At 49.9% G+C, this 18,848-nt stretch overlaps 6 protein-coding genes and 2 non-coding genes across 10 annotated transcripts; 4 read left to right on the top strand and 4 right to left on the bottom strand.

Moving 5' to 3' along the window:
* Positions 1-614: 614 nt before the first annotated feature.
* On the bottom strand, positions 615-5,133 carry LOC9653880 (hybrid signal transduction histidine kinase K). The gene is made up of 9 exons (XM_024683701.1): positions 4,273-5,133; positions 2,970-3,872; positions 2,773-2,889; positions 2,606-2,727; positions 2,310-2,535; positions 2,120-2,228; positions 1,494-1,899; positions 893-1,439; positions 615-838 (listed from the first exon to the last, which is right to left on the bottom strand). The coding sequence occupies exons 1-9, from the start codon at positions 4,624-4,626 to the stop codon at positions 617-619; spliced, it is 3,006 nt and encodes a 1,001-aa protein (XP_024539469.1). The 5' UTR covers positions 4,627-5,133; the 3' UTR covers positions 615-616.
* On the bottom strand, positions 5,133-12,910 carry LOC9653879. The gene is made up of 8 exons (XM_024683642.1): positions 10,628-12,910; positions 10,133-10,267; positions 9,307-9,439; positions 8,862-9,149; positions 8,446-8,627; positions 7,964-8,064; positions 7,661-7,775; positions 5,133-7,449 (listed from the first exon to the last, which is right to left on the bottom strand). Exons 1-8 carry the CDS (start codon positions 12,768-12,770, stop codon positions 5,270-5,272), a joined length of 5,277 nt encoding a protein of 1,758 aa, XP_024539410.1. The 5' UTR covers positions 12,771-12,910; the 3' UTR covers positions 5,133-5,269.
* On the top strand, positions 7,242-10,049 carry LOC112349381 (pentatricopeptide repeat-containing protein At4g02750-like). 2 transcript variants are annotated; one of them, XM_024683702.1, is made up of 3 exons: positions 7,242-7,343; positions 7,416-7,518; positions 7,572-10,049. In XM_024683702.1, exon 3 carries the CDS (start codon positions 7,850-7,852, stop codon positions 9,245-9,247), a length of 1,398 nt encoding a protein of 465 aa, XP_024539470.1. In that variant the 5' UTR covers positions 7,242-7,343; positions 7,416-7,518; positions 7,572-7,849; the 3' UTR covers positions 9,248-10,049. The 2 variants fall into 2 exon arrangements, with proteins under 2 accessions (XP_024539470.1, XP_024539471.1); XM_024683703.1 differs by having other exon boundaries at positions 7,256-7,343; positions 7,391-7,518.
* On the top strand, positions 7,672-7,753 carry TRNAS-GCU. The gene has a single exon. It is a non-coding gene; the product is annotated as a tRNA-Ser (tRNA).
* A 324-nt stretch (positions 12,911-13,234) lies between the features above and the next one.
* On the top strand, positions 13,235-13,316 carry TRNAS-GCU. Its single transcript has one exon. It is a non-coding gene; the product is annotated as a tRNA-Ser (tRNA).
* A 1,580-nt stretch (positions 13,317-14,896) lies between these two features.
* LOC9653878 (probable calcium-binding protein CML17) lies at positions 14,897-15,978 on the top strand. Its single transcript, XM_024683748.1, has one exon. The coding sequence runs from the start codon at positions 15,050-15,052 to the stop codon at positions 15,824-15,826; it is 777 nt and encodes a 258-aa protein (XP_024539516.1). The 5' UTR covers positions 14,897-15,049; the 3' UTR covers positions 15,827-15,978.
* On the bottom strand, positions 15,849-17,916 carry LOC9653877 (trichohyalin). The gene is made up of 10 exons (XM_024683747.1): positions 17,784-17,916; positions 17,676-17,735; positions 17,540-17,614; positions 17,388-17,477; positions 17,232-17,333; positions 16,985-17,179; positions 16,740-16,880; positions 16,533-16,679; positions 16,295-16,456; positions 15,849-16,212 (listed from the first exon to the last, which is right to left on the bottom strand). The coding sequence occupies exons 1-10, from the start codon at positions 17,817-17,819 to the stop codon at positions 16,120-16,122; spliced, it is 1,101 nt and encodes a 366-aa protein (XP_024539515.1). The 5' UTR covers positions 17,820-17,916; the 3' UTR covers positions 15,849-16,119.
* Positions 17,895-18,779, bottom strand: LOC112349396. 2 transcript variants are annotated; one of them, XM_024683750.1, is made up of 6 exons: positions 18,658-18,779; positions 18,528-18,603; positions 18,371-18,452; positions 18,213-18,295; positions 18,014-18,141; positions 17,895-17,957 (listed from the first exon to the last, which is right to left on the bottom strand). In XM_024683750.1, exons 1-6 carry the CDS (start codon positions 18,739-18,741, stop codon positions 17,901-17,903), a joined length of 510 nt encoding a protein of 169 aa, XP_024539518.1. In that variant the 5' UTR covers positions 18,742-18,779; the 3' UTR covers positions 17,895-17,900. The 2 variants fall into 2 exon arrangements, with proteins under 2 accessions (XP_024539518.1, XP_024539517.1); XM_024683749.1 differs by having other exon boundaries at positions 17,895-18,141.
* Between the last annotated feature and the right edge of the window lie 69 nt (positions 18,780-18,848).

Here is an 18,848-nt window from a genome sequence, read left to right as displayed (position 1 = left end):
AAGATACCTATGATGGCCATATGCACATACCATCGCGTTTCACGAGAGAAAACATTTCTCTGAGATCTTTCGAAGAAGCATCAACCCAATTGTCATGCCACGCATTTTATATATTTGCGTTAGAAAATTTTAGAACGCAATGCTGCGCCACAGCATCTCCGGAAACAGTTCCTGCAATTGGTTTAGATTCCCACTCTGGGAAAGGGCAATCCAGCGTGGCGAAGGGAGTGATCGCAGTTCTCCAAGAGAACATCTTCCGACTCCTCTCCCAGTTTCCGATAATCGTGACCAGCACGAGATCCTGGCGGGAGCAGTCGCCATTCCGATTATACAGCCGCAAAGTTTTTGAAAGTTTTTTTCCGCGCGAATTCTAGGTGGTCTTATCGTTAAATAAGACTTGCGAAGAGAGGCAACACAAAACTCTGCTCGGGCCATCCCCCTATGCTTCTCGATCTCGGTTTCTCCCCTCCAAAAGAATCTGGCCTACGTGGTGGAGCAGGAAGTTCTAAGCATAACTCTCGGAAGAACAACTTCTATGTCTAGCTCTCCAAGAATCCAAGTCTCTCCTCTATCGACAAATGGAAAGGTTCTCTCAGAAAGTTGGCTCTCCAAGATTCTAGGAAGAACAGTGGCTCATTACTCTTTGGATTACATCGACAAGTTGCTTGGCCCGGAATGGTTTGCAAGCGTATGCATCCATTCCCGCCTCGATACACTTGTCCTCGTACCCCTGGATCGCGTGAGCCGTGAGCCCGATTATCGGCTTGGACCGATACCCGGCTAGTTTCTCTTGGGCTCGGATGCTCCTCGTAGCCTCTAAGCCATCCAAAACTGGCATCTGGACGAACAAGAAACTCAGATCTGGAAGAACGAAAGGGAAGAAAAAACTTACCTGGACGTCCATGAGGATGAGATCGTAGCGATCACGGTCTCTCTCCAGCGCGCTCAAGCACTGCTCGCCATCGCCCACCACTTCCACCGTGGTGCCAAACTTGCGTAGCTGCTGGCACGCCACCTTTTGGTTTATAACGTTGTCCTCGGCGAGCAGGACTCTCATGCCGCGCAGTATGCCAAGGTCCTCCGGCGGTGCCACCGGACCAAGTTGAGTTACTCCGGACACACTGCGCGCCTCCGCTGAAGTGCCGCAAGATGCAGCCGAGTGACGTTGGTTAGCACCGCGCGGCAGGGAGTAGCCGGAGTTTGGAGTTTCTTCGTGTGTCCTGAGCCCATTGGAGTGACACGATGCTTCTTCGGCGGATTGTATCCTGTCCTGGTATTGGATGGACTCTACCTCCTCGATTTCCAGGCTCTTCTTTACTGCTCCTCGATTTGATTCTTGTGTTGCCACTACTCGATCGAAGCAAGCAGCGAAGTAAAATGTGCTGCCTTTGCCGGCTTCGCTCTCGAGCCAGATCCGGCCTCCCATCATCGCCACCAATCTGGAAGAACAAACTTGGAAACGTTGAGAAAGAAAACCATTCGAGACTACATACCTTTCGACAATGCTGAGTCCCAGACCAGTTCCTCCATACAGCCGGGTGATGGAAGTATCGGCCTGAGAGAAAGCTTTGAAAACTTCCTTCTGTTTCTCCTGGCTGATACCAATGCCGGTGTCTTTGACGGAGAACAAAACACACACGGCCTCTTCTTCCCTTCGCTGCGGATCATTCGAGACATGATTCCTGGGACTCACGAGCTTGAGGCTGTTGCTTCCGTCCGAGTGAAGGAATGCTCGAGGGGAGGCTAGCGTGCTGTGGCTGGAGCGTCGTCTCTCCAAGGCTTTGACGTACTCGAGCGCTTGCGAGGTGGAGGAAGTGGCCCTCACGAAGTCGTCCTCGGTGTAGAGTTTCGCGGACAGGAAAACGGAGCCTCGCTGCGTGAACTTGATGGCGTTTCCCACTGCAAGAAAGTAGAAGTTGGCATCAAGACAACATCCAAATCAAAGAATATAAAACGAGCAAGCAAACAAAAAACACGAGAGAGATCAGCTTCACGAAGAACAACCGAGCCAAGAATTCGATGGAAATACCAAAACCTTTGAAGAGCTTTTGATGGAAAATAGAGCTAAAGAAGAGCAATGCAAAACTAAGAAAACCAAAGAACCAGAGAAGATACTCACCAAGATTTAAGATACACTGCTGGAGCCGCCCAGCGTCACCGATAAGTTGCTGTGGAACTTCAGCCGAGACCTCCCACGACATATCCAAGTCCTTTTGCCTGGCACTGACCTGGAAGAAAACTCAAGAAATTATCTTTCACTCGAAAGCTAGAAAACTATGCCGAGAGGAAAAGAGGATCCATGCTCTTACTTGAAGCATTTTCATGGTGGAGCTGAGCAAGTCACAGACGTTAAAGGGGACGTGTTCTAGCTCCAAACGGCCAGCCTCGATCTTGGCAAGGTCGAGAATGGTGTTGACAATGTGGAGGAGCGAGTCGGCCGACTGTGCGACCGTGTCCAGATGTTCACGTTGTTCTTCCGTGAGATTCGTGTCCAAAGCCAACGAGGCCATTCCAATTATCGCATGAATCGGTGTCCTGCGATTCAAAAGCTTGAGTTGACGAACTAAAGTCGGGTAGGAAGAACGAGAAACTTGAAATGTTCTACCTGATTTCGTGACTCATGTTGGCCAGAAACTCCGACTTCGCGCGGCTTGCTTCTTCTGCCGCGGCTTGTGATTCTTGGAGCTCTTTGTTTGCGAGCTCCAGCTCGTTAGTTCGTGCTTGAACCTGCGGAGAAGTCATAAGATATCAACTAGACAAGCTTGCTACTACCTGTAGCTCGAGAGTGGAATTCATCTCGTTAAGTTCTCCTTCCATTTGCTTGCGATCGTGAACTATCGCAGCAAGAGTAATAGCTACTATTGCCAATACGCAAACGAACATTTGCACCTGAAAGAACCAGAGTAAGAACAAAGGATGATCAAAGGAAGCAGAACTTGGAAAGAAGAGAAAACCTGTTTTCACTACACCTGGAGCAAAGAATGGTTGTTGTTCTTACGATAAAGAGGTCCTCGATGCTTGGCAGTGCCAGCGCTCGCGATCACTGCCACGACCAGCACGGCCAGAGGAAGCCCAATGCGATTGAATCGAAACGAGGCCCAGATCACCACCGGGAAAACCAAGTATGACAGCCTCTGGACGAAGCTCAAATCACCAACGAAGAAGATGACGAGCGACAAAACGATGAGCAAGACGAACAAGGCGATGCACTCTCCTGTCCGGACGATGCACTTCCGGATGGATCGAGCGTCGGGAGCTCTCGAGAGGATGAGCGATGGGAGTGGCTGAGGCTTGGACGTCGTCGATAACGATCGAAGTCGCAAGTAACTCTCCGGTGGAGCGCTCTCCATTTCACTCGTCACAGATGATATCCTCGCATCGTTTGCAGAGGTGGTGGCGGTGGTGATGTTTCCATCGTCGACTAGCTTGTCTTTGATTCTCAGCAAATCCAAGAGCTTCCCAGTGACTCCACGCCTCTCGGCTGCTTTGGTTTCTCGATCACCACCCTCGTCGGGAATTTGGATGGAGTGTTGGTGGCTCTCGGGATTCTCTTCCTGGAATCGCTTGCTCCCATACATTTTCCAGAATTGCGAGGCATAGCTTCTGCTGCGTCCCCAGTGGATCGGCGACGTCCCTGGAACGAAGAGGTTCCAGAGGTGGAGGACGCAGGGAGTGTAACACAGGATCGCGGAGAGATCGCCCAACACCCAAGTTGGCCAGATTTCCAGAAACTCGCTCCACTCCGCCAATCCAAACACGGACAAAGAGAGCGCGTTGCCGGTTCCAAAGACGAAGCTGACGAACGGGGCCACGCTGAAGAACCAAAGAGCGTCGTGAAGAGTGTCTACGGTCCGTGCACCTTTCCTCGCTTCCTGGAAGGAAAAAAGATGAGTTTTTTTTGCGCATGCATACGTCAAATCAAGTCCCAGAAGAAGAAGGCACGAACTTGAGAAGGAAAAAATCATCAATGAAGAGGATTTATCGATTCACAGAAGTAAGAAGAATAAAAAACGAGAGAGAAGAGCTCCGCGAACGAAAGAGAAAGAAATCTAAACTCATGGATGAATCGAAGCTGAAAGCCCACGATCGAGAAACACCATCTATCGAAAGGTAGAACAAGAAAAAATCTAACGACGAAAAATATCTATCCAAACTTACGGCGGTGGAAAAAAATCCAAGAACAAGGAAAAAACCAAACAAAGAAAGCCATGGATGATCCAGCGCGAAGTTTACCAGGAAGAACGAAGAAGGAAGCAAGCAAACGCGCTCTACCTGGACTTGGAAGCACATCTTGCTATTGTTGATCTGGGGCGGATGATTGAGCAGCCATCCACAAGTCATGGCCTCGAGCGTGGAGAAGATCGCGCAGCCGCAAGACGCCGGCAAGTAAGCTCGCGGCCGCCGCCCATGGAAGTACCAGACATTGATCCCCAGCGTTCCCAGCAGCAATCCCGCCCAAATCTTGTAGCCCACGATCAAAACCAGCGCTACCATCAATCCCGACGGCGCCCAGATGGGCGATGCCTGCGCTCTCACCACAGATAGCGTATCCGACAGCTTCCCAGTTCCAATGTAGAGCCACATGATCGCGGCATTCACTGCCAGCCAGCGAGAAACCTCGCGCATTTTGGCGCTCCTGGAACGATCTTTCGGCCCCGGGCGGGGAATCTAGCCACTCTAGCTACGACCCAAGTGCGTGATCTTGCCTGGATTGCTGGCGATCGAGGGAATGGGAGGGATGATGATCGTCCATGATTCTTCTTTTTCTTGGTTTTCTTGTTCTTGGATGGAGGTTTTAATTGCGAGAGGAACTTTAATGGCGATCACTCACCTACTTGAGTCGCCGCGGCGGCTGCCAATCTCGGTGTTGGCGATGGCCAAGGATCTCGATTTCTCCTCGCCGGGGCGTGCAAGAAATTGAATCGCCCAGGCGGAGATGGAGATTTTCTAGCGATCCTGGGTTTCTTTCTTTCGCTCGATCGAAATTGGCTTTAGATACTTCCAGAGCCTCTGCCGATCGATCCAAGAGATGGATGGATTGGAAGGAATGGATTGAACGCATCCACTCACTGTTCTTCTAGGCTCGATCTTTCTCTCTTCTTTCTTTTCCATGGTAAAGGTGATGGTCGGCATCTCCAGCTTTGATTAAAGAAAGTAGCCATTCAAGAATGTGTGATGTAGACTGGATCTCCATCCTCACGGAAGAAATATTCTTTTTTCTGCCGTAAAATTTCAAATTTGAGGATATTCTACGCATTTAGAGCTCTAGCTAGGGTTTCGTGGGGCATGGAGACAGGGGCTTGCCGCAGAGCCCCGGATTGCCGGCGAAGTTCTCCGGATCCATGGTGCTCAGCGGCGCTCCATCAGGTATGGCGCCAGTGAGCTGATTGTGGGAGACGTTCAAGTAGCGCAGGCGCTTGAGCGCCAGGAATTCCACTGGAATCTTGCCTGTCAAGCGATTCTGGGCGAGATTCATCCTCTGCAAGCTCGTGAGGTTGGCGAGGCTGCGCGGGATCTCGCCCGCAATCGCGTTGTCGTCCAGGTAGAGCCCCGTGACTTGGGTCAGCTGGCCGAGCTCCGGTGGGATTCTTCCAGTGATGATGTTGGAGCTCAGCCTCATTACTGCGACGCTGTCGGAGTCGTCTTGGATCATCCGGATCTTGGAGAACCAGCTTGGGATGGCTCCTGTGAGGTGGGAATGGTCGAGAGTGAGGAAGGAGACTTGGGAGAGTGTGGTCAGTCCCTCGAGAGCCTGGAAGCTGAGATTGTTGTGCTCCAATCCAAGCGAGTAGAGCACTCCTTTTCCCAAGTTGGACAGGTCCGCTGGTACTCCCGTGAGAACGTTGGAGCTAAAGTCCGAGTATGTCAGCCTGGGGAGAGTTTTTCCAAAGCTGTCTGGGAGTTTTCCTTGGAGTTTGTTGGATTGGAGGAAGAGATTTGTGAGGTTGGAGTTCCGTCCGAGAGCAGCGGGTATAGTTCCGGTGATGGAGTTGAAGGAGAGGTCGATGAGACACGAAGATCCCAGGGGCTGTTGCTTGAGGTTGAGGTTTGCAAACCAGGAAGGTATCGGTCCTTGGAGTTTGCAGCGACTGAGAGAGATGGTTGAGAGCTCCGGGAGTGTTGCCAGTCCAGAGATCGCGTCAAAGCTTCTGATATCGTTGTTGTCCAAGTAGACAGCGTTCAAGTTGACGAGTTTGGCCATGTTGGTGGGAAGTCCAGTGAGGTTGTTCATCGAAAGCTGGAGGACTGTGAGATTCTTGAGGCCTCGAGCAAATCCTTCTGGAACTCGACCGGTCAGCAGGTTTTCGGAGGCCCAAAAGACTTCAAGACTGGAAAGAAGTCCCAGAGACTCAGGAATGCTGCCGCTCAATGAGTTGGACGTAACGTCGAGTTTGACAAGTCTGCTAAGCTGGCCGAGAGAGCTCGGTATTTGTCCCGTAAGCCCAATGCTGGAGACCGAAAGCTCTTTCAGGGAAGAGAGCTGGCCGAAGGAGCTGGGAATGGGACCACGCATACCTGCGTTTTGAGACAGCTCCAACACTTTTAGCTTCTTCAGGTTTCCAAGCGTGTCGGGGATTCGTCCTGCGGCTTTGGTGCCTGAGATTCTCAGCGTTTCCAAGCTGGTAAGCTTTCCAAGCTCAACAGGTATACTACTGCTGACGAGCGTGTTGGAAATGTCCAGGAAACGCAGCTTGGGGAGGTTGCCGAGAGATGGAGGAATGGAACCAGAAAACTTGGTACCACTCAAGTCGAGATACTCCAGGTTTTGAAGGCTGCCTAGAAACGCCGGTATGGACCCTGTGAGCCGGAAGCCGTCCGAGAGATCGAGCGTTTGAAGATTTTTCAGTTTACTCAAGGACGAAGGAATGGAGCCCGTGAACCAGCTTCCTTGGAGATTTAAGACAGTGAGATTCTTGAGGTTGGCGAGGAACGAAGGAATGCTGCCGGCAGACGCATCAGCTCTTTCCAGGATGAGCTTCCTCAAGCTGGTAAGTTTTCCAATAACCGATGGAAACGGTCCTTCGAATCTGTAACCTGACAGATCCAGCGTTCGCAGCGTGGATGCGAGCTGAGCAAGCGACGCTGGCAGTGCTCCGGAGAAGAAGTTGCTGCCCAAGTCGAGAACCTCCAGCCGAAGTAGCTTACCGAAGGTGGAAGGTATCGAACCGTCCATGCTATTGCCGTGGACGTTGAGCGTACGGAGGTGGGAGAGGCTTCCCAGCTCCGGAGACAGCGTACCTGTTAATCCCAGGGACTCCAGCTTGAGCTCGCTCACCCGGCCGCTAGCTCCATCGCATTTGATACCAGACCATTCGCAGCAACTGGATTGCCGGCTCCAAGTGGTAAGTAGCTTGCTTCGATCTTGGTCGGCGTCCTTGAAAGCCAGCAGTGCCTTTTCATCTTCACTGTTGCAGGACGCCGCGGTGGTGTGGTGGGCGAGCAGTGAAACTGTCAAAACAACGAGGAAAGACGTGCTTGTTCTAGACATTGCGACTAAAACCATGGAACAGTGGCGAGGTAAAGTCGCTTGTTGTTTCGTAGGTACTTCTTTGTACTGATCTTATCTACAGAGATGGGGAGTTCTTAATTGCTGTCGGTGTCAGCCACCGTTTTGGACTTCGTTCATGATGAAAGTACTTGTATTTTTTTAGTGGTCTACTCAAGCGTATTGTCGCTTTGGCCGAGTGGTTAAGGCGTGTGCCTGCTAAGTACATGGGGTTTCCCCGCGAGAGTTCGAATCTCTCAGGCGACGCAAATCTTTTGATGTCATGGCTCTGGGACACAAGCCGTTAATTTAGGGTTCTTCCTTTTCATGTCTTAAAGTGGCGATGGCGCGGCAAGCCCGGGAATGGGGTACTTCTCCGACGCGGAGTTGGCTGCCCTCGCTCGATCTGCCACCGATCTGTCACAGGCCAAGCGCGCCCATCTCGCCATTCTCAAGAGTTCGCGCTCGTCAACTAGCCTTTTCCTTAAAAACCATCTTGTCGACATGTACGCAAAATGTGGCAGCCTCCATGACGCCAAGGCCGTCTTCGATTCCATCTATGCGCCGAATCTCCACTCCTGGAACATCCTTCTTGCAGCATATGCCGCAAATGGGCATCTTTTTTATACGAAGCGTGTCTTTGATGGTATGGTCCAGCGGGACGTGGTAACGTGGACAACCATGGTCAAGGCATATTCCGAGAGTGGTTTCTTAGATATGGCCAGGCTAATGTTTGAAAGAATGCCACAGCGGAACGCAGTGTCTTGGAACGTTGTAATAACTGCGTATGCCCAATCAGGGCATATGGAAGAAGCTGAGACTCTCTTCAAAATGATACCTCAAAGGAACGTTGTAACATGGACTACCATGGTGGCGGGCTATGCACAAAACGGAAATTTACCAAAAGCAAGATACACTTTTGACATGGCGCCGGTTAAAAACCTTGTGACGTGGAATACCATGGTAGCAGCATATGCCCAATGTGGGCAGATTGAGCATGCGAGACAGGTGTTTGATTCCATAGTCGATCGTGACGAAATCTCGTGGACCATTATGATCCAGGCATATTCTTTGCTTGGCTACGTAGACGAGGCCGTGAGATTCTTTCACAGAATGACAAGCCGAGACAGGGTCGCTTGGACTACCATGGTACAGGTATATGCGCAGAATGGTTACTATGGCGAGGCAAAGTGGGTGTTTGACTCCATGCCAAATCGCGACGTGGTAGCTTGGACTTACTTGATCCAGGTGTACGGGCAGAACAAGGGTCACGCAGTTGCGAAGGAACTCTTTGACTCGGCACCCGTACGGAACCTGGTAACTTGGAATGCGATGATCCAATGTTATGCCCAGGTTGGGCATGGGACCGTTTTACTGCCTTTTATGATCCTGGAGGGCTTTGATCCGGATCAAGTGACTTTTAGCATTGTTCTCGGCACTTGCAGTCACTCTGGGTCGCTGGCAACGAGTAGAAGCGTTTTTCTGTCGATGGTGGCGGATCATGGAGTTTGCGTGGAGCTGGAACACTACCGATGTATGATCGACACTGTTGGGCGATCTGGAGACTCTAGGAATGCTCGGGTGCTTGTTGAGAGTATGCCTTACAAGGCTGATAGTTTTGCGTGGACGATCCTTCTCGGGGCTTGTAATGCTAGCGGTGATCCTGTTCAAGGCTCACAGGCTGCTAAAACAGTCATCGATGATCAACAGGTTTCCAGTTCTGGCCCTTACGTTGCATCCGAAATTTTCTTGAAAACGTAGTAAGAACTTCAGTTTTGTATCATATTTTCGTGAAGGATACGTAGTGTTTGTCTGCAAACAAAAGTACAAAGTAAACGGTTGTCAGCTGGCTCACCCTACTTTTGGGAAACTCTAAAGCTATCCACAAGGAGAGAACTTTACGATTATCCACCGTTTTGAATGAGTGCCCGCCTGATAACGTTTTGGCACGGTCTGGCAAGTAAACACAAAGAATTTTTCCGTATTTACCTTTGTTAACTGTTAGTCATGCCCAAGCTGTATTATTGGGTGATTGTATACATTGTTTGTTCTTGGCATAGAGCTTCATTACCAGGCTGCCCAAGGTCAGGAAACAATAAAACTCGTGGTATAAAGTTTGGAGGTATGTGATAAGTGGTGTAGAAGATCTTTTCTAATGATGCCTGGGGAGAGATTTGGGATCGGGCAATTGGAGTTGGGGTGTGGAAAACCGACCAATGGATGGACGGGAACAGAAATGGCCATGAGAGTGGAAAACATGATTGCGTTATACGGACGCAATTGCACAAGTCAAGTGGACTTTCCATTTGTGAGGTTAAGTACCATGTTGTCACTGAGGCAGTCAAGGAATTATTGTGAATGTGAAGATTTTATTGGGACATTGGTTTTGAGATCCATGGACTAATGACAGCTTACAATGACAACATGGGATACTTGCAAATGATCTTAAACCATGCCATAACAAATGCTTTGCTCTATTTCATACATGAAAGGATCAAAAGGGATAAGTATATTAGTTATTGTTTGTGACACATCGGTGTTTATTGACATTTAACAGTGATCTTTAGAAGTCTATTTAAAAGTTGCATTGTGAGTTGCCAGTGTGAGCGGAGTTGGCTTGAGACTTTCAACATCCTGTGCAAGTGCCTTGAGTTGAGTCATCACGTGTGAGAGCTGCTGGCATTGTTTTCTTCGTGTTTGGGGAATCCCCTTGTGCGGCATTTGGGGCTACAGTGTGCTCTAGCCCCTTAATGCCTTCACCACGGGGTTTCTTGTGGCCGGCTGGGGAAATCAAGTGGCTCCAAGAGTTCTATAATTGTCAAAGTGAGAGTTTGATGCTGGCATCACTTCTTTTCCATGCTGGGACTCTTTCCCTGAGGCTTCTATAAGTTGTGCCACCTTTTGCAGCTGCATGCATACAAGATCAATGCTAGGGGGTTGATGAAGCCCTGTCCAATGCTTCTACACTTTCTTGGTTGAGCTGTCAGGTTGGTGACACATTGGTTAATTGGGAAGAGTTAGAAGTACCATCTCCCTGGTTGAATTTTTTTATTTTTTTTATTTTTTTTTTCCTGGTTGACTGGCTAATTTGGAGAGCATGTTTGCCCTAAAATTTCAAATTTGAGGATATTCCACGCATTTAGGGCTTGATGCATGGCGAGAGCGGCTTGCCGCAGAGCCCCGGATTGCCGGCGAAGTTCTCCGGATCCATGGTGCTGAGCGGCGCTCCATCGGGTATGGCGCCAGTGAGCTGGTTGTGGGAGACATTCAAGTAGTGCAGGTTCTTGAGCGCCAGGAACTCCACTGGAATGCCGCCGCTCAAGCGGTTCCTGTCCAGATAGAGGCCCGTGACTTGGGTCAGCTGGGCGATTTCCGGTGGGATCCTTCCAGTGATGCTGTTGGAGCTCAGCCTCAGTACTGCGACGCTGTCGATTTCGTCTTGGGTCATTGGGATCTTGGAGAACCAGCTCGGGATGGCTCCTGTGAGGTGGGAATGGTCGAGAGTGAGGAAGGAGACTTGGGAGAGTGTGGTCAGTCCCTCGAGAGCCTGAAAGCTGAGATTGTTGTGACCCAGTCCAAGCGAGTAGAGCACTCCTTTTCCCAAGTTGGACAGGTCCGCTGGTACTCCGGTGAGAAAGTTGGAGCTAAAGTCCGAGTTAGTCAGCCTGGGGAGAGTTTCTCCAAAGCTGTCTGGGAGTTTTCCTTGGAGCTTGTTGAATTGGAGGAAGAGATTTGTGAGGTTGGAGTTCCTTCCGAGAGCAGCGGGTATAGTTCCGGTGATGGAGTTGAAGGAGAGGTCGATGAGACACGAAGATCCCAGGGGCTGTTGCTTGAGGTTGATGTTTGCAAACCAGGAAGGTATCGGTCCTTGGAGTTTGCAGCGACTGAGAGAGATGGTTGAGAGCTCCGGGAGTGTTGCCAGTCCAGAGATCGCGTCAAAGCTTCTGATATCGTTGTTGTCCAAGTAGACACCGTTCAAGTTGACGAGCTTGGCCATGTTGGTGGGAAGTCCAGTGAGGTTGTTCATCGAAAGCTCGAGGACTGTGAGATTCTTGAGGCCTCGAGCAAATCCTTCTGGAACTCGACCGGTCAGCAGGTTTTCGGAGGCCCAAAAGACTTCAAGACTGGAAAGAAGTCCCAGAGATTCAGGAATGCTGCCGCTCAATGAGTTGGACATAACGTCGAGTTTGACAAGTCTGCTAAGTTGGCCGAGAGAGCTCGGTATTTGTCCCGTAAGCCCAGTGCTGGAGACCGAAAGCTCTTCCAGGGAAGAGAGCTGGCCGAAGGAGCTGGGGATGGGACCACGCATACCTGCATTTTGAGACAGCTCCAACACTTTGAGCTTCTTCAGGTTCCCAAGCGTGTCGGGGATTCGTCCAGCGGCTTTGGTGCCGGAGATTCTCAGCGTTTCCAAGCTGGTAAGCTTTCCAATCTTAACAGGTATACTGCTGCTGACGAGCGTGTTGGAAATGTCCAGGAAACGCAGCTTGGGGAGGTTGCCGAGAGATGGAGGAATGGAACCAGAAAACTTGGTACCACTCAAGTCGAGATACTCCAGGTTTTGAAGGCCGCCGAGAAACGCCGGTATGGACCCTGTGAGCCGGAGGCCGTCCGAGAGATCGAGCGTTTGAAGATTTTTGAGTTTACTCAAGGACGAAGGAATGGAGCCCGTGAACCAGCTTCCTTGGAGATTTAAGATGGTGAGATTCTCGAGGTTGGCGAGGAACGAAGGAATGCTGCCGGCAGACGCATCAGCTCTTTCCAGGATGAGCTTCCTCAAGCTGGTAAGTTTTCCAATAACCGATGGAAACGGTCCTTCGAATCTGTAACCTGACAGATCCAGCGTTTGCAGCGTGGATGCGAGCTGAGCAAGGGACGCTGGCAGTGCTCCGGAGAAGAAGTTGCTGCCCAAGTCGAGAACCTCCAGCCGAAGTAGCTTACCAAAGGTGGAAGGTATCGGACCGTCCATGCTATTGCCGTGGACGTTGAGCGTACGGAGGTGGGAGAGGCTTCCCAGCTCCGGAGACAGCGTACCTGTTAATCCCAGGGACTCCAGCTTGAGCTCGCTCACCCGGCCGCCAGCTCCATCGCATTTGACACCAGACCATTCGCAGCAACTGGATTGCCGGCTCCAAGTGGTAAGTAGCTTGCTTCGATCTTGGTCGGCGTCCTTGAAAGCCAGCAGTGCCTTTTCATCTTCACTGTTGCAGGACGCCGCGGTGGTGTGGTGGGCGAGCAGTGAAACTGTCAAAACAAGGAGGAAAGACATGTTTGTTCTAGACATTGCGACTAAACAGTGACAAGTCTCTTGTTGCTCGTACTGGGCACTTTTTGTACTGAGAGTCTTGATCTTATCTACAGGGATACGAGTTCTTAATTGCTGTCGGTGTCAGCCATTGTTTTGGACTTTGTTCGTCGATGGCTGTGCACCTTGGAAAGGTTCTCATGGTTAGTAGTTTTTATGGGGTTTCTATGGTGTGCTGTTTCTTCTCACATTACCAATGGAACGCGCGGGAGTTGGAATCTCACTCTTTTGTTCTTACCATTCTTAAGGTACTCATAACTTTTTCTGTCATTGCAGTCGCCATTTCTTGGCCTTTGTGTTCGATTGCTGGCAACGTCAGAAACAATTGATGGCCTGGAGGTTATCTTTTAGTTCCAAGTTCAATGGTTCTTCCTTGCATTAATTTACAACTCACAGGGCATGGCCAAGAAAAAATTATATGCGGACAATTTGAACAACGTAGTGTCGCTTTGGCCGAGTGGTTAAGGCGTGTGCCTGCTAAGTACATGGGGTTTCCCCGCGAGAGTTCGAATCTCTCAGGCGACGCAATCGCTCTGTTACTTGTGTCATCTTTTTCCCAAGTTTCTTGGAGTGGAGATAGTGAGCGATAGTTTTCACTTTAAGATCAAGCCCTCGTCTCTTACGTTGGCTGCCCTTGGTTGAATGGGCATCTTTCGGATATGAAGCGTATCTTTGGAATGGTGCGTATCCAGAGAATGGCTGCTTAGAGATAGCCAGGCTAGTGTTTGAAAGGATGCCCGTAGTGTATAATAACTGCATATGCCCAATCAGGGCATATTGAAGACGATGAACTTCGTTTCAAAGTCATACCACAAAGTAGCTTTGTAACGTCGACTACTAGCTATGCACAAAACGGCATTATAGAGAAATCACGACACACGTTTGACATGGCGCGGGTGGAAAACCTTGACGTGGAATGTCATGATAGCAGCATATGCCCAGAAAACTGGGCAAATGACCATTATGATCCAAGCATATTAGACTCTTCCACAGAATGACAAGGCGATTGGACTACCATGGTACCGGTATATGCGCAGAATGGTTACTATGACGAGGCAAAGTGGGTGTTTGACCCCATGCCAAATCGCGACGTGGTAGCTTGGACTTACTTGATCCAGGTGTACGGGCAGAACAAGACTCGCGCCGTTGCGAAGGACGGAACGTACATGACATGGTAACTTGGACATGAGACCATGTTGCTGCCTTTTATGATCCTGGAGACTTTTAGCATTGTTCTTGGCACCTATAGTCACTCTGGATCCCTAGCAGCGGAGCTTGTTGAGAGTATGCCTTACAAGGCTGATAGTTTTGCGTGGACGATCCTTCTCGGGGCTTGTAATGCTAGCGGTGATCCTGTTCAAGGCTTGCTAAACAGTCATCGATGGTCAACAGGTTTCTAGCTCTGGTCCTTACGTGATTTTCTTTAAAACGTCGTAAAAACTTGAGTTTTGTCACATTTTCGCGGAGGATAGATCCGGAAAACTTTGGCAGGGTAGCAGCGTTTGTCTGCGAACTAAAATACAGGTAAACGGTTGTCAGCGGAATAGGGACGGCTGACCCTAGACACTCCACGGCTTTTGGAAACTCGAAGAAACTCCACGGGAAAAATCAAGCTATTCAAGAGGCCAGCTCCTTTGGATGATCACAACCTCTGGGTTTGGGGTAGCCAACTTGTCATTCTCCCAAGACTCTTCCAGGGTATTTCCTAATGAATGCCCCTTAGGTACGGTCTGGCAAAGGGAAAAATTTGATAATATTTAAATGGAAGCACTTTATCGTACTTTTACCCATGTCTTTTGTAATCGTACCCAACCGTAAGGTCGTATACTTTGTCTCAGACGTGCACATTGGTGTTGGAGACCAGACAAGAGCTCATCTATTATGTGTTTGGTTGAAATCCTAATATAAATTCATATATTCCATTTTATTTGGAGTATGTTTCCAAAACGACTTACAAGTAAAAAATGCGGGCAATCTGCGTCACTATGACATGCATTGATTTTTTGCTGCCACGTCTGCCATGATATAATGGGACCGCCTGAAATTTCCGCCACCTTTCTTCTTTTGTCCAACTCCACCTCTCCTTCTATAATTTTTACGTGAAAGCCTAATCGGGGTTTCTTAAAGAACCGTTGGCATTTATATACAAGAGTGGCTCTTGTGCGTAAATATTCTCCTCTCTTCCTCTCTTCCCTCTATTAGATTATCGATCTGGAGCCCTCTAGAGCGAGCAATCCCATCTCTAGAACTCATCGCAAATGGCATCGCGATCGAGGAAGCCCACTCTCGAGCTCCAGATCCCCGCGCCCGACGAGAATCCCATGCTGCTCCCACTGATCGATTTCAACTGGCACTTCCAGTCGATCGTGTCGCCCAGCGGCAGCTCCAGCGCCTCCCAATCGCCGGTTCTCAGCCCGCGCGGATCGAGCGAGCAGTCCGAGGAGGAGTGCCTGCGCGACGAGTTCTTGCGCGTCTTCCAGGCGATTGACGAGAATGGCGATGGGCTCATCAGCAAGGAAGAGGTGGGCAAGCTCATGGCGAAGCTGGGCCACGGGATGAGCGATTCCGACCTGGAGCTCCTCATGCTCACCGTCGATCTCAACGGCGATGGATGCGTGGATTTCGAGGAGTTCCAGGCCCTGTACATTACGAGCGTGGAAGGCGGGCGCATCGACGGCGGTGGAGGCGTCGGCGGCGACGGTGGCGATGGCGCGGAATCCTCCGACTCTTCTTCTTCTTCCTTTTCCTCTCTGGCGAATCCCCGCGGCGAGGAGGACGAAGAAGAGAATCTGAGGGATGCGTTCCGGGTGTTCGACCAGAATGGCGATGGATTCATCACCGCCGAGGAGCTCCACCGCGTGCTCTCCCGCCTGGGATTCATCCAGGGCGCGCGCAGCATTGCCGCTTGCAAGAACATGATCCGGGGGGTGGATTCCAACGGCGATGGGCTGGTCGATTTCCTGGAATTTAAAAACATGATGCTGGAGCGCCCATCGCCCAGATCCTACTTCGCGACCATGATCGAGGCGAACTGACAGTTCACGTACGGCAAGATTATGCCCCAGGTAATATACGCATATGCTTGATTTTGAATAGAAGCCATTGTACGGTAGAGGGACTTCCCCTTGACAAAACTCGCTGTAGTTCTATGAACGAGCAGGCCCGTAAATGTACAATTTTTTTTTCAGTGTTCTTGCTCGTTGGTTTTGTTTGTCGCTTGCCATCGCGTGAATCTATGCTGCGCTTAAAAATCCCATCCCACCAATTCGATAGAAGGCTTCTCTCCCTCCAAAGTTTCAAGCTTCCGAGAAGAAAATAACGCTGCTTATCACTCACCTATGGACGGGAGGCCACTTTTCCCCACTTTCTCGAGCTCGGCTCGGCCCTCCTCGCTCAAGGACTCCCTCCACTTCTTGCTCACCTGGGACGAAACGTAAACATCGTTAGCGCTTGCGTGGTTCCGTCTAAACAAGAAAAGGAGAGCTTTGGACGATGGATCTTACCGAAAGCCGCTCGAGCTGCTGGTTCATGGACTGGCGGTGGATTGAAAGATTTACATTTGCTGCTCTGTGGCGTTCCTGAGCATGCTGTCTCGACTCTAGCAGCCGTCGCACTCTATCGGTCTCCGCCTCGATTTTCTGGAGGATTTGCATCCTCTGGAGAGCCTGTTTTTGGATCCAAACAAGAACATCAGTGTTGAGAGAAGGGCCCAAGGATTTGAAAAGAAGAGAAAAGAGAGACCTTGACACGTTTGATGTTTTCAACTCTCGTTGTCTTGTCCTCAAACTCGATTTGATGCTCGACGGCTCTACGCGCATTGGCCAGTTTCTTTTGCATGATGAAGTTTTGTAATATCATATCAGCTTCATGAGCCTTGGCTAGGAGTTCCTGTGCGGGCAAACAGAAAAGTTTCTTCGGAGTGAAAGAAGTAAAAAACATGTCCCGTACCTGAACTCTCCGTTCACGCTCGTTCTGGGCTTCTCTGATAACTTCCTGTCGCTGCTGTTCCTTCATTTCTTCCTTTCGCCTCTTCTCGGCCTCTAGTTGCCTGTGCCTCTCCTCTTGCATCTTGAGCTTTATCCTCAGTTCCTGGAAGTGGCAAAGACGTTAGCACAAACATCGGCAGTGGTGCTATCAGTAAAATCGAGCAATAATTCAGCCATCTGACGATCCAGCCCAGTAGCAGTACTCACTTCCTGCTTGTGCTCATAGTCCGACTGTCGCTTGGCAAGTTGATGAGCGAAGTTTTCGACGACTTGCTGGTGGCGTTCCTCGGCCAGCCGGCGAGCCTCTGCATTTGCTGCTTGCCTTTCCTTATTTTGTTGCTCCATCACCCGCTGCCTTTCCTGATCTTTCCTCACCATGTCCTCCTGTCTCTTCCTCAATACCTGCAAAAGAGCAAAAGTTACACACAACTACATGCAGAAAAATGGTACAGACCTCCTGCTGAGCTTCCTGTATCCTTTCAAGCTGCCGTCGGAATTCCTCCTGTTTTTGCTGTCTCTCTTGCTCTTTCCGCACTGCTTCACGTTGTAGTTGTTTCTGGAGATTAAACAAGCGTTAGGAACCCATGCATCGAAAACGCAGTCTACGCACCTGACGTTCAGCTTCTATCTGCATTTGCTGCTGTTCACGAGCATATCTCTCCGCAGCCATCTGCCTGCTCCTCTTTTCCAACGCTTCTTCCTGCGCCAAAGAAAGAATAAGTATGTCTGTGTGTAAGGAGATAACTATCGAGTTTTTCATACCTCCTTGACCTTCTCAAGCTCTTTCTTCCGTAGCTCCTCTTGCCACTCCTTGTCCTTTTTCAACTTTTCAGCTTTCTGTCCAGAAGAAAGTTACGAAAATTATCGTGTGATGCTACTGCTTTTGATTTTCAAATACCTTTCTTTCCGCAGTCCTCCTTTCCGCCTCAACCCGTGCTTGGTTCTCATCGGCCATTTGCTGTTTACGGAAACAGTAAGATGCAACAAATCACTGGAAATCACAGACCTGTCTTTGAGCTTCGTACTTGGCCATTTGCTCCATCTCTCGCTGCTGCCTTCGACGGAGTGCTTCAATTCTTTTTCTATCCTGCAAAGTACTAGGACAGAGCTTGTTCAATTAACCTTAAACAAAACGAGTGACGATCACGATAGTAGTAAAGAGTGAGTACTGCCGACTGGGCTGTGATCGCTACACGTAAGTCGATTCCCCGAGCAAACAAGACTTGGAGTTTTTACCCTGTCCATAAGGTCTCTATCCCCTCCGCCCTTGCGCCTTTTCTCGGATGCAGCAGAAGCTCGCGACTTGTCCTCGTCGGACTTTCGTATCAAGCGTTCTCTTTCCTCTTTCAATCTTTGCAGCTTCTCTGCATTCAGGTCGCTAGGCGATTCACAAACCATTACTTGATATGCGAGATTGGAGGGGTCTGTACCTCACCTCTTCTTTGAGTTTCATGGTGGTCGTATTTTATCTGCTGGAACTCTCGGCGCATTCCCCTCTCGGCGAAAGTGTCCATTGGCCTTGAAAGTTTCCAAAGGGCAAAGATAAGAAGAAGCTAGCAGAAAGAAAAGAAATAGCTGGATTTCTCGCCATACCTGTATACCACCTCGCTGGGATCAATTCCAAGATGGAGACATGCCTGGAGAGATCTGGGACTTGAAAGCCTGACAGTATGATCTGCGAAGAACAACGCAGGAAATTTAAAATCGCGTTCCCGCCAAAACGAAAAACGCAAAAAAAGACGAGACATACCCGTGACTTCCAGGAGATCATCCAGATTGACGAATTTCTTGTCCCTGGGGGAATGCTTGGCAGCATCGATGGCATGCTGCGAGGAAGTGATTGGATTGAATGGATCTATCGGCGAGAGATCGCAATGTACCTTCCAAGCGCGGAGCATTTGCTCCGTCCATAAATCTGGCGGCACGCTGGGATCATTGATGACCGCTCCCGGAGTGTGCGACATGGCGCCTCGCCGAAGCAGTTGTCCCTCAGGATTTTTCTCCCGAAAACCCTAACCCTAGAGAAGCCAAAAAAAAGTTTTTTCTTTTTTTATTTGCCATATTTTGTTTC

Source organism: Selaginella moellendorffii, unplaced genomic scaffold (genome assembly GCF_000143415.4).
Source record: "Selaginella moellendorffii unplaced genomic scaffold, v1.0 SELMOscaffold_38, whole genome shotgun sequence".
Lineage (NCBI taxonomy): Eukaryota > Viridiplantae > Streptophyta > Lycopodiopsida > Selaginellales > Selaginellaceae > Selaginella > Selaginella moellendorffii.
Note: the sequence above shows the minus strand (reverse complement) of the source record. Positions and strands in the feature narration are given on the sequence as shown.